At 52.3% G+C, this 13,781-nt stretch overlaps 1 protein-coding gene across 2 annotated transcripts; it reads left to right on the top strand.

The window, feature by feature from the left end:
• Positions 1–201: 201 nt before the first annotated feature.
• Positions 202–8,163, top strand: LOC144942906 (sodium channel regulatory subunit beta-2-like). Of its 2 annotated transcripts, none has more exons than XM_078869913.1 (6): positions 202–497; positions 1,510–1,615; positions 3,246–3,412; positions 3,741–3,957; positions 4,898–5,030; positions 5,262–8,163. In XM_078869913.1, exons 2-6 carry the CDS (start codon positions 1,534–1,536, stop codon positions 5,404–5,406), a joined length of 744 nt encoding a protein of 247 aa, XP_078726039.1. In that variant the 5' UTR covers positions 202–497; positions 1,510–1,533; the 3' UTR covers positions 5,407–8,163. The 2 variants fall into 2 exon arrangements, with proteins under 2 accessions (XP_078726039.1, XP_078726038.1); XM_078869912.1 differs by having other exon boundaries at positions 203–313.
• The last annotated feature ends 5,618 nt before the right edge of the window (positions 8,164–13,781 follow it).

The following is a 13,781-nucleotide window of genomic DNA, read 5'->3' as shown; positions in this document are numbered from 1 at the left end:
GGAGTCTGAAACACCGAATCCGGAGCTCGGGATTTGGATTCTGGAACCCAAGACCCTGAGCATGGATCATCGATCTCAGGGCTTGCATATAAAACTCGGAGCACGGAGCATTGATTCTGCAACATAAAATCAGGAACCCGGATCGTGGATCCTGGAGCAGAAAACTCCGAGTCCGTAGTTCACAGCATAACGCTCAAAACCCGGATTATAGAGAAGTCTGCAGCGATGGGCTCTGACGCTCGGAACGCAAAACGAGGAGTGCGGACTTCGGACCGGGCGTGAGCGAGACGCGGGAGCCGCAGCGAGGAGGGAGGTGAGCACTGCTGGCGCAGTGGAAGGCACCACCACCACCATCACCACCATCACCGCGGCTGTCTTCACCACCATCACCACCATCACCACGGCTATCATCACCATCATCTCTCCGGCTGTCATCACCACCATCTCTCCGGCTCTGCTCATCGCCGAGAACTGCACACGCGTCATCAGCTCCTGCGGTACGGATCGACGGTGATGATGGTTGGCGATGTTGATGATGGGGGTGATGATGGTGACGACATTGGTGATGATCGCGATGATGGTGGTGGGGTTGATGTTATTATTGATTTCCTGCGCGCGACGCTCGGGCAGTGGCGCGTGAGTGGAAAGCGCGAGTTGCAGATGATGATGGGTTGATGGTGATGTTGTTATGGTGATGTTGTTATGGTGATGAGGCTGTCGTGATGGTGATACTATGGTGACGTTGCTGTGGTAATGTTGCTATGGTGACTAGTTGATGTCGATTTTGCTGTGGTGATGGGATTGTGGTGATGGTGGTAGTGATGGCGAGTGTTATTGCGATGATGTGTTGGTGGTGTGGAAATTATAAATGATGATGCCAGGTGAATGTTGATGATGATTTGAGGTGGTGATGTGATTGATACCGCGCTAATCACGATGGTGATGTTGATGAAAGCGATTACCATAAAATAGAATACGGTGAAAGAACTGGTTTGTATAATATGGTGATGATGATGGTGATGATGTTTATGATGCGATTATGAGGTAACTTTGCTGATCACGGAGATGATGCTCATGACAATGACATTTACGAAGAAGCTGATGAAGCTGATGATGGTGATGATGCGAATAACATCAGAGATGATCATAATCGTAATCCGGTGATAATGAAGCTGCTGCTGATAAAACTGCTGGTAATTAAGCTGAACCTGCTGATGATGCTGCTGGTGATGGTGGTGATGATGGAGCTGCTGCTGATGATGATGCTGCTGGTGGTGGTGGTGGTGTTGATGATGGAGCTGATGCTGATGGTGCTGCTGGTGATGGTGGTGATGATGGAGCTGCTGCTGATGATGATGCTGCTGGTGGTGGTGGTGATGATGGAGCTGATGCTGATCGTGCTGCTGGTGATGGTGGTGATGATGGAGCTGCTGCTGATGATGATGCTGCTGGTGGTGGTGGTGATGGAGCTGATGCTGCTGGTGGTGATGATGCTGATGATGGCGCTAGGGGTCGGCTCGGATTGTCGAGGTCATGGCCGCGAGTCGCCCCCTCCACCCGGGCGTCTGGGTCAGCCTCCTCCTCGTCCCCACACTCCTCCTCCTCCTCACCAGCGGTACGAGACACGGGGTGGGGGGGGGACACGGGGACACGAGACACAGGGTGGGGGGGGACACGGGGACACGGAGACACGGGGGAGATCACGGTGGGACTGGGGAACAGAGACACGGTCGGCTGAGGGAGCGGGGAGGAGGGAGTGGAGGAGGGTGGGGGAGAGGGGTGACGGGCCACCCGGGGGGTCAAATTTATCCGACATCAGCTTGCCTCGTTATCAACACTGAGCGCACGTTAATAAAACCGCGCATATAGAATTACACACTCGACTACGCACAAAGATCCCCCGTGTAGCCTTAGCAGACTGTTGGGGCAAGTGCTGTTAGCGAGCACCTGTGGGTTGCCACGGTATACAGGAGGTCGTGGGTTCGATCCCGATCCTGACGCCTGCTGCTGCTGTGTATTTGGAGTTTGTCTGTCTCTCTCCCCGTGGTCGTGTGTATTTTCCTCTGGTCCTCCCGTTTTTTTCCCTCCACATTTAGAAGCATGCGTTTAGAGTAATTGGCTGATATCAATGTCCACGTGATAAGCCACTTCGTTGAGCAATCAATCGTGGCCAGGTCGCTTCTGAAAAAGAGCTACATAGCTCAGCGGACCTTAACTGGTAAAATAAAAAGAATGTTTTAGTTAGGGGGTGGGTGGCCACCAGCACCACGCCCGGCCGTCTTGATCTCCCTAGTAGCGATGTTTACACGCTGCACTACTCATTTGAGGCTGAGTCGACCTAGTGGAGGCCCAGGACCGGTTCAGATAATTGTCACTGGTGATGACCTTGAGCGAGAATCCAACTCGGGTGGCCGGGTTCGTAGCGCCGCGTGATGACCGCTACACGACCGCTCTCCACACACACACAATTTATTAACACACACACACACAATTTATTAACACACACACACAATTTATTAACACACACACACATGTGTGTGTGTGTGTGTTAACACACACACACACATGTGCGTATGTGTTAATAAATTCCAGCCCGAGTAAGTCTTGAACTTGGACTTTACTTCGTCTTCGAGGAAATTTTCCCGACTCTCCACCAATCTCCTTCATTTTTCCTCACGGTCTCCCAATCAACCCCGTTTTTAATTAGTTTATTTTTGTCTGAGTTTTGTTAAATCACCATGTTGTTGACCAATCGGATTTGAATAGTTCTCCACCTCACAACCACCTCGGCACCTGTGTGTGCTGAGGGCCACGTAACCCGAATGGCATGTGCACAAACCCATCTCCAAAGTATGATGATTTTGAAAGAAATTTGACGAAATTCTTTGGGGAATTCATAAATGCCCTCTCCCCGCAAGTTCACGACCAGGCCCCGAATATCGAGACGGTGTCTCCGTCTGTGATGCGCGCTCTGAACAGCAGTCACGTGACTCCGTGTCTCCGTGTCTCCCTCCGTGTCTCTCTCCGTGTCTCTCTCCGTGTCTCCGTGTCTCTCTCCGTGTCTCCGTGTCTCCCTCCGTGTCTCCGTGTCTCTCTCCGTGTCTCCGTGTCTCCCTCCGTGTCTCCGTGTCTCTCTCCGTGTCTCTTTGTCTCTCTCCGTGTCTCCGTGTCTCATTGTCTCTCTCCGTGTGCTCCCCGTGTGTCTCCTCCGCGGGTGTCCCCCTGACCCCCCCCCCCCCCCACAGGACACCCGGCGCTGTGCATCGAGGTGGTGTCTCCGTCTGTGATGCGCAACCTGAACGGCAGTAACGTGACGCTGCCCTGCACCCTGGTCTCGTGCTACACGATGGACTCGAAGCTCATCAACGTGCACTGGTTCTACTCCGAGAACGCGACCTCCAAGCGGATCTCCGTGAGCGTTCGCCACGCATCTACCGTAGAATCACCACGGACTCTCCGTGAAACACATTTCACTTGGTTATAACGCGAGGACAACACAACAGCGCCTTAATAGATGTTCGCCACAGTTATTGGTCGTGAGCAGGAATCGAACTAGGTTCTTCCTATGCCTCCATGTCTCCCCATGCCCCTTCTAACCCCTGCGTCTCCCCATGCCCCCTTCTAATCCCCGTGTCTCCCCATACCCCCGCGTCTCCCCATACCCCCCGCGTCTCCCCATGCCCTCCGCACCGTGCGTCTCCCCATGCCCTCCGCCCCGTGCGTCCCCTCTCCCCGCCCAGCTGTTCTCGATGGTGAAGGGGAGCCCGAGCTACGTGGTGTCGAGCCAGTTCCGCGGGCGCCTGGAGTGGAGCGGGGACGTGCGCCGCGGCTCCGCCTCGCTCGAGCTGCTGCGCGCCCGCATCGACGACAGCGGCGTGTACAACTGCAGCGCGCGCCACCTCACCGACAAGCGCAAGCTGGGCTTCAGCACCATGAAGCTCATCATCCTCACCGAGAGTGCGTGCCCTGCCACGCCACAGTCGTGATGCACCCGCCCCCCGTCCCATGTGATGATCTTATCATCCCATGTGATGATCTTATTATCTCATGTGATGATCTTATTATCTCATGTGATGATCTTATTATCTCATGTGATGATCTTATTATCTCATGTGATGATCTTATTATCTCATGTGATGATCTTATTATCTCATGTGATGATCTTATCATCCCATGTGATGATCTTATTATCTCATGTGATGATCTTATTAGCTCATGTGATGATCTTATTATCTCATGTGATGATCTTATTATCTCATGTGATGATCTTATTATCTCATGTGATGATCTTATCATCCCATGTGATGATATTATTATCTCATGTGATGATCTTATTAGCTCATGTGATGATCTTATTATCTCATGTGATGATCTTATCATCCCATGTGATGATCTTATCATCCCATGTGATGATCTTATTAGACATTAAGAGCCTCGTAAGCAGTCAGGCTCGCTTGAGGGAATGCTGCTGAACTGCCGGATGAGTGTGTCTTGTTGGCGTTCATAGGTCCTCACCGAACAGCACTTGCCCCAACAGCCTTGTCAAGGATATACGGGGGCACTTTGTGTTCGCATGTGTACACGTGTGTCCAGGAAGAGCAGTGGTCTAATGGTTAGCACACTGTGCTTCGACCCAAGTTTAATCCCAACTCACGATCAATAACAGTGGCGAATTTTTGAACCGGTCCTGGGCCTCTTCTCGGTCGACTCAACCTTAAACGAGTGCCTGGTGCGTTGGGTAAACATCGTCACTGGGGAGACAAAGGCGGCCGGGCGTGTTGGTGGCCCCGCACCCCCTCCGTGTGCCATTCCAGCCGTCGTAGGTGCTCGCTAACAGCACTTGCCCAACAGCCCGGATGGAGGCCAACCTGTGGAGCGCTGTCTCCGCTGTGCGCAGTCCCCCGCGAGGACAAGACGCTGGTGATCCTGGTGGGGGGCTGCGTGGGGGGCGCCGTGGGCCTCGCGCTGCTGGCGTGCATCACCTGCAAGCTCGTGAACATCGCGCGCGCACGCGGCTCGCCCGACAACAAGTACGCTCCGCCATGCACCTCTTCATCCTCATCATCATCAACATCATCCGTGCCCAAGCCGCTGTTGCATGGAGGCCGTTTCTCACGGTCCTGTGACGTAGCAGGGCGGCAGCGCCCCACGTCTCGCAGCAAGAAGGGGCCGAGGTTCGATTATGGACTAAGGCCCCTTCCCGCGTGGAGTCTGTGCGATCCTGTTGCCCCGCCTCTGCCCCCCCCCTCACTCCCCCACAGGAAGGACCCCCTCGTGAATTCCTCCCCGCAGCACCAGGCAGGGGACCGTGGCGGAATCGACACTCAAGAGCAACAGGGGGAGGAAGCCGGCCTGGCGGCGGGAGAGGCTGCGGGGGGCGGCAGGGGGAAGGTCTCCAGTGCCTGAACCCCTGTGGCCACCTCCCCACCCCCCAACGGCCCCCTCCACCTTTGTGAACCCCCCTCCCCCCCCCGTTCTAATCTGTACCCCAGTCCCACACGGCAACCGCGGCCTGTCCCTGAGAGCCGCGGCGCTACACTCGGGGAAGGATTAGCGCAGGGGGTGAAGATTCTACCGTTGCCCATGGGCCCAAACACGGCCCGCGACTTCATTTCATACGGCCCACGGCGGCCACAATGAGGCCTTCCACTTCCAAACAGATGTCGATCTGCCACTGCAAGGATGTTAGCCGCGCTGATGGGGTCCAGAGTGGGGAATATTTTTGATCGGGCAACAAAGCTGTTTCTGATTTTAGCTCCACACTCAGTCACCGGTTGTCTCTCGAGGATCTCTGAGTCTACACAGTGCGGGTATCTCTGAGTCTACACAGTGCGGGTATCTCTGAGTCTACACAGTGCGGGTATCTCTGAGCGAACACAGTGCGAGTATTTCCTAGCAGCGTCACGGCTCAGTGTCAGCCACTGTGCGATTCACCGCCAAGGGAGGAAGGTGCATGGGAAAGTCGCAATCGTTTGAGGGCCGCCGATGTCGCCGGTGATTGTCACCGGCAGCAAGTTTGCCGGTGACCAACTGTGGCAACTCGGTCGGGCCGCGGCGTAGTGTGAATGTCTTGCCCATGACAGCAGAGTTTGTTGTCAGAGTGCGATCGGCAGGCCGAGCGTGCTCACGTCGCCTCTGGCTGAGATCTGATGGGCGGTTGCTCATCCCAGCTGCTGCCGATCGGAGCGAGCGGCAGCGATTAGATTAGCAACTTAAATGTTCCGCCGGGTCTGCCGGGTCTGTCGGAATTGGCGACCAGAGAAATATGTACACGCCCGGCACACTGCGTCCAGTATACCTCTCGATGAGGGCTGTGGATTCTGGTCACGCGATGTCTACGCCGATCTAACTAACGACCTGGGATGAGAAATGCTCGGTGGCGATCTCGCTAAACTTCCCCTTGGTGTTGCCCAGGGCCCCGGAGAGGCGCAAGCCCAAGGCCGCACCCATGCCTGAGGCGTTGTGCCTGCATCTCATTCTTAACTGAGTCCAGACTGGAGTTGCGAGAGGGTTGGTTGCGAGGGGGTGCAGGAGGGTAGGAGTCGTTGCTGACGGGAGGCAGAGTGCAGAGAAGGTATACCCATTGCATGATGTGAGGTTTGCTCGTAGCGGCGTGAGGCGTGTGGTATAATCGCGACTGGAGTCTGCACGCCGCTGACGATGCTGTTGATGATGATGATAGTGAATAATCAGCTATGAATTTGAAATCATTCTGAAGCCCAACAAATATGAGGAAACATGCCCAGAAAAATGTTTTCTCATGTATGTTCCAGGATAGTGATTCATGCATGTTCGTTCCCAGACACGTCCCGGTAAATATGCCAACGTCAGCCCAACGTTGAATGTTTACAGATGACCCCAGATACATGTGCCCTCACGTATGTTTACAGATTCATGTCAACAAAATACGTTTCCTCGTGTACGTTGCCAGATGCAAGTCTCCCGCCAAAATATTCATCTTGAATGTTTCCAGATTCAAGTTTCTCGCCAAAATGTTTCCTCGTGTACGCAGGATGTTTCCGTGTCGCTAGAAACGAGGCGACCCATCTCTTGACGATGTAGTCCCTTGATATTCATTTTCCCGACAACTGTTGAGGGACATATTTGTGTGGAATCAGACGTGTGTGTTTCCCTCGTGCACATTGGACTAAACGCGGTCACCCCATTTAATTAGTGCTGGGGGGTGGAGGGGGGTGTTAATTGGTGACCGGACAGATGAGGGATTATCGGGATCCATATCATTTGAGGGAAGACTTTCCCCGGCCATTGGCTTGTGGTTGGGCCCACGTTGGCACTCATGGTTGGGACCATTGGGACCAACCGCTGCCCAACTTTGGTCACAACGACTCCACGTTCACTGGAAGTCGGGTCATAGTAACCAGTTGTGGGGAGGTGTAACACACATCTGGATTGAAGATGCCCCCCACCACAAACTTCATGATGGGAGGGGGGGCAATCCATATGACGAGCCCCCCTACCAGACTGGCGACGTCACCTGCTCATGGCCACGTGACCCTCTACAACTTCAGAATCATTCCCAAACTCGCGCCGCGTGCTGCGCCTTCGGCCGCTGCCGCTGTCTCTGCGTCGTGCTGCGTCGCTCGTTTGATCGCCGCTCCGCTCATTTTACCCAGAGCCGGTTTTAATGTTTCACGGTTTTAACGTCTCACTCTGTAACTCGGAGCCGTGTTTTAAGGTTTTATCTGCACCGCTGGTTTCTATGTTTTTAATCGGAGCGAGTTTCACGCTCGTACGGCCTTCGCACGGACGAGTGCGCGTGTCTCGCACACACACCGATCGATCTCACCAGCGAACACAGTCACCAAGCAGACACCAACACGCCTGCATCACACACATCTCACGTCCCTCCACATAGCCAACATACACACCGATTCATTGTGGTACCACCTCCCATCAGCCGCACCACACGGCCCGTCCTTGTGGCAGCGCATCATTGCAACAGATGTCAACACAGAGCAACACTCGGGGCCTCATCAGCAGTCGTGGATTGCTCGAACCACTGCCGACAGCCAAGGGGCTCCCTCTGAGATGTTGGGATTCGACTCACGCGTGCCGCTGTTACACGACGTAGACGTTCACGTACACGTAGACGTAGACGTTCACGTACACGTAGACGTTCACGTACACGTTCACGTAGACGTACATGTAGACGTTCACGTACACGTAGACGTTCACGTACACGTAGACGTAGACGTACATGTAGACGTTCACGTACACGTAGACGTTCACGTACACGTAGACGTTCACGTACACGTTCACGTACACGTAGACGTTCACGTACACGTAGACGTAGACGTTCACGTACACGTAGACGTAGACGTTCACGTACACGTTCACGTAGACGTACATGTAGACGTAGACGTTCACGTAGACGTACATGTAGACGTTCACGTACACGTTCACGTACACGTAGACGTTCACGTACACGTAGACGTAGACGTAGACGTTCACGTACACGTTCACGTACACGTAGACGTTCACGTACACGTAGACGTTCACGTACACGTAGACGTTCACGTACACGTACACGTTCACGTACACGTAGACGTTCACGTACACGTACACGTAGACGTTCACGTACACGTTCACGTAGACGTACATGTAGACGTAGACGTACACGTTCACGTAGACGTTCACGTACACGTTCACGTACACGTAGACGTTCACGTACACGTTCACGTAGACGTACATGTAGACGTACACGTTCACGTAGACGTACACGTTCACGTACACGTAGACGTACACGTAGACGTACACGTTCACGTACACGTTCACGTACACGTAGACGTTCACGTACACGTAGACGTTCACGTACACGTTCACGTACACGTAGACGTTCACGTACACGTAGACGTACATGTAGACGTACACGTTCACGTAGACGTTCACGTACACGTTCACGTAGACGTACATGTAGACGTACATGTAGACGTACACGTTCACGTAGACGTACACGTTCACGTACACGTAGACGTACACGTAGACGTACACGTTCACGTAGACGTACATGGCGACGTACATGGCGACGTGCGCTCTATGGCTGAGAGGAGAGGATGTGCGCCTCGCAGTGTCGCTGCTGGCTGCTTGGCCTCGTCAAGACGACCGCGGTCCGGGTGTTTCAATCGATCGACCCCCTACCGCTGACGAGCACGTCACGTCACGGCTGGCGGGCAGCAGCAGCTTACATTTAATTAATCTGTGGCGTTCTTCTGGAACAGATCTGCCATGCAAGTGATAATTGTTCCACATCGAACGATTTTCTGATCGATACAAATGACGTGTTCGTGTAATGTTGAGTTAGCCCAAACAGAGTGACGAAGTTGAACAGACACCAGCTGGACACGACTTGGACATGTTTTGACTTTGACGAAGGATCGCGTCCCCTGAATCTCGTGACAATTCAGCGCCACGGGGGGGGGGGCAATCCTTCCCCTCCACCCGTCTGCGACGTTGTTTTTAATTTCGTTGAAATTTACCAGAGAAATTGCGTGGAATGTTTTAAGTGAATTAATGTGTGTCCATATTTAGAACGCTAGATGTTAAAAAGACCGAATATTCACACAAACCCAACAGAGAGTACTTCATCATTGACACTTACTTGAGCAACAACAAAAAAACAGACTTGGAACCCGGCGTTAATGTGTCCCGCACCTCTGATTCTCACGGGTAGCTACGTACGGTGCGAAAGAAGTTCATCCTACATACATACCGCACGTGTCGCTATGTGTCAGTATGTGGGGAGCGGTGGTGTAGCAGTTAGCGCACTGCGATTCGAACCCAACAGCCCGAGTTTGATTCCCGCTTATGGCCACCACCGGTCACGAGTATCTGAACCGATCCCAGACCTCGCCTAGGCCGACTCAGACTCGAATGAGTACCTGGTGTTATGTGTAAACATCGCCACTGGGGAGACAAAGGCGGTCGGGCGTGGTGCTGGCCACCCATCCCCTCGTGTGCAGTGCCTGCCTTCATAGCTGCTCGCTAACAGCACTTACCCCAAAAGTCTGTGGAGGCTATACGGGGGGTCTTTGTCTTTGTGTAAGCGTCGGTGCGTTTGTCTCGTGTCAGTGTGTCGGTGACTCAGTGATAACACACGGGCACATCAAACAGAGGCTCTGTGACTTGCCAAAACCCACCACCACTATGATTATCATCACCATCATCGCAATGACTGTCATAATATCGATCAGCAAACACCATTACATTTATCAACATGCTTATATTGATGGATATATTGATCAGCATGACTGCAATCACCATCATCACATCAATCATCACCATCATCTTTCACATCAATATTATCATCACCACCATCGTCATCATAACATCAATATGATCATCATCATCATCACATCAATATGTAATGAGAATGATGGTCATAAGCGCCACGATCATTATCATCACAATGCTTGCCATCATCACCACCATCAACCTCATCACCACCACCATCGCTTACTCTGCACCGTTTATTGAACGCTTTGTAGTTGTGTGAGCTTGGAGCGATCATTACGCGACAAATAAACGCAATTAAAACCACACGGTGCATTGCCTCGCATCAACGCGCGTTTCACGAGTGGCTCATCTGGTGGAGCGAGTGGCTCGCAGTCGGAAGGTTGCGAATTCAAATCCTGTTTGACGCAGCCCTCATCATTCCTCACTCCGGGGACGATAAAATTGGTATCACTCTGTGGGTGTCCCATCCATACACGTGGCCCCCACCACACGGATGTAGAATTACCACCACTGTCCCAGGGCTGCTGAACTTAGCAGGACATCTACAAGACTGTTGCATGCACACGATCATCGTCACAAGCAGGAACCACAGCTCGTGCAAAATACCTCCACCCCCACCCCCCCAAGCTCCACTGTCCTCTACATATAAAGGTGTTATTGTTGGGCAATACAAGTGTGAGGAGCAGGGGCGGTTTCTTCATTAGGGCGATTGGGCGACGCACCACCAATGTCATTCAGCCACAGAGTCACGCTAGCCGTCACTGTCAGCCTCTGGATATAGTCCAATCAGCGTCATGTCACGTTCTGTGGAGTACCGCCTCTTTTTGGGCGAATTCCCTCCGGCTGAGAATCGCCCCGAGTGTTCCCATATACTTACATTCAAAGATGTTTTTTTTCGAACGGGGGCGCTGCAATGCATTCTCTATGGCTTCCGGGAGGGCATGCACTAACGTGCTTACGTCATCAGACGTAAGCACGTTTCATCCAACAATATAATTTATCGCCACCTAGTGGAATCTTTAATAAAAAAAACTTGAGTGGTTTGTTTTAATAGTGAGTATATAAACAAACAAGATGTATTGTAAGAGTCACTTTATTTTTCATTAATATTAAAGAAGTGAAGTTGCCTTTACATGCTTAAGCTGTTAATTTATTCATTGCATGGGTGGACCTTATCCTTATCAATCATCCAGACATTTGCCCCCCCTGAGAGATTTTGCAGGAGCCGCCACTGGTGAGGAGTCTCGTCGTGCGAGGCGCTGTGTCGTGGGGAGCGGCGGGGACGTGCCGGCCACCAGCGGGCGCTGTTCTCTCAGAGACCCTGAGGCTGCCAAGTCCCTCTGGCCGAACGTGTCTCTGCATGAACTCGGTGCCGGGTTAAGCCGAGTGCCCGGGGCCTGTAGCATATTATAAGGGGCCCTACATTGAAAAAAACACACATCAATATTAAAACACACATTTTTACCGTGCATCGTAACGGGTTTTTTTCATTTGCTATACAGCCAGATAATACGAACAATCGCGAACCTTAAAAACCCAGTCGTTTATAAAAGCTGAATGCGGTATAGTACTATAGTAATAGAGCAAGTGCAGAATCACTGAACTGGAATTGAGAGCTGGAAATAATTTAGCGCGGGGACCTTGAAAGTGCGGGGCCCGTAGCTACTACATGTGTAGCTACTACATGTGTAGCTACTACATGTGTAGCTACTACATGTGTAGCTACTACATGTGTAGCTACTACATGTGTAGCTACTACATGTGTAGCTACTACATGTGTAGCTACTACATGTGTAGCTACTACATGTGTAGCTACTACATGTGTAGCTACTACATGTGTAGCTACTACATGTGTAGCTACTACATGTGTAGCTACTACATGTGTAGCTACTACATGTGTAGCTACTACATGTGTAGCTACTACATGTGTAGCTACTACATGTGTAGCTACTACATGTGTAGCTACTACATGTGTAGCTACTACATGTGTAGCTACTACATGTGTAGCTACTACATGTGTAGCTACTACATGTGTAGCTACTACATGTGTAGCTACTACATGTGTAGCTACTACATGTGTAGCTACTACATGTGTAGCTACTACATGTGTAGCTATTTTTGCTGCTCGGATAATCCGGCACCGCATGAACTGTGTTAATTTTACCCGCACTGTACTGTAATATATTAATGACCGGCGCGGTAAAGTACGGTGAGACCAGAAACCTCGCGGTGTTGTGACAGACAGGCAGGTACATGGGCACGTGTTGCGATTCAAGCAGCCGCCACTCTGCACGCTGCCCGCACGTGGCAGTGAGTCCACACACCCGTGGCGGGTGGCTCGAGACGGGCTCCTCTTGTCCAGGCTGAGGCAGCGGTGACCGCACCCGAATTCCATCCCCACCCCTCCCCATCACGTGAAAATGGGAGATTCTAGAACACTTCACGTTGAAGGTAGATGGGGGGCGGGGGCTCAAATTCACTCCATTCTTGTCCGGGGGGGGGGGGAGTTGTTCCACTTGGTCTCGATGGAGCAGCGCTGGCACCTCCCACACTGCCATTCCCTCCCCATCGTATCAAATTGGTAGATTCTAAATCGCTTCACACTGAGGGAAGATGGGTCAGTCGATTGCCCTAAACGGGGGTTTGTTCCATTTGATCTGAGCGGGGTAGTGGTGACCGCACCCACTGCCACAACACCCCCATAATGTTGAACATAGACAGTCCCAGACAGTGGCAGCTGCGGGGGGATGGGGGAGTCCATCCACACCGGAGGGGGGATTCCACTTCGGCCGGAATGACCCAATCCACATTCCAATGGCGTGTACGGGCAGATGTCTCAGGCACGAGCACAGCAACAACGCAATTACAGCACTCGCATACACAGCACACATGTACAGTACACACATACACCCTGGAGTTACATTGAACAAGCAGCTCACAGACAACACAATCACAGAGCACACACGTGTGTGTGTACAGCAGGACACACACACGTGTGTGTGTACAGCAGGACACACAACACTCGCAGAAGCACTCACATTTGCAATAAAGCACCGCACTCATACACGGAGTGCACAAAGCACAACACAGATGCACGGCACGTGCATTACACACGCAGTGCTCACACCGCCTGCAAGTAAATATCCAACGTTGGCTCAACGTTGACTCAACGTTGGCATTTGGTTGACCCAACTCGAAAGTTTCAACAACTCCACCGAGACCCGAGGAGCCGCAGCTGTCGTGCGGGAGACGGAGGTTCACGCCTCATCGGCTGAGGGGGTGGGGTATTAATTAGATAATTAGTGGAGCGCCTAGCCAATTAGTGGAGCGGGTGGCGTGATTGATGACAGATTCCGCGGCGTTAATTCCGACTTGGTGTGGGATCATAATCACCATCACCCAGTAAAATGCCAACGTCGGCAAGTTTACTGGGTGATGGCCATCATTGTTGAGCACCATACACTCAGCATCATCAAACGTTGATCACCGCCATGTAATGACCATTAACAGATGTGATTCACGTGGTG

Source organism: Lampetra fluviatilis, chromosome 29 (assembly GCF_964198595.1).
Source record: "Lampetra fluviatilis chromosome 29, kcLamFluv1.1, whole genome shotgun sequence".
In the NCBI taxonomy this organism is placed as follows: Eukaryota; Metazoa; Chordata; class Hyperoartia; order Petromyzontiformes; family Petromyzontidae; genus Lampetra; species Lampetra fluviatilis.
This window is presented reverse-complemented; position numbering and strand designations above follow the sequence as displayed.

Bases quoted from the DNA above. Each gene is read 5' to 3' on its own strand.
- LOC144942906 (XM_078869913.1), top strand. From the start codon at position 1,534: ATGGCCGCGAGTCGCCCCCTCCACCCGGGCGTCTGGGTCAGCCTCCTC. The intron at 3,413-3,740 runs GTGAGCGTTCGC...CTCCCCGCCCAG, and splicing joins CGACCTCCAAGCGGATCTCC to CTGTTCTCGATGGTGAAGGG. The intron at 5,031-5,261 runs GTACGCTCCGCC...ACTCCCCCACAG, and splicing joins CGCGGCTCGCCCGACAACAA to GAAGGACCCCCTCGTGAATT.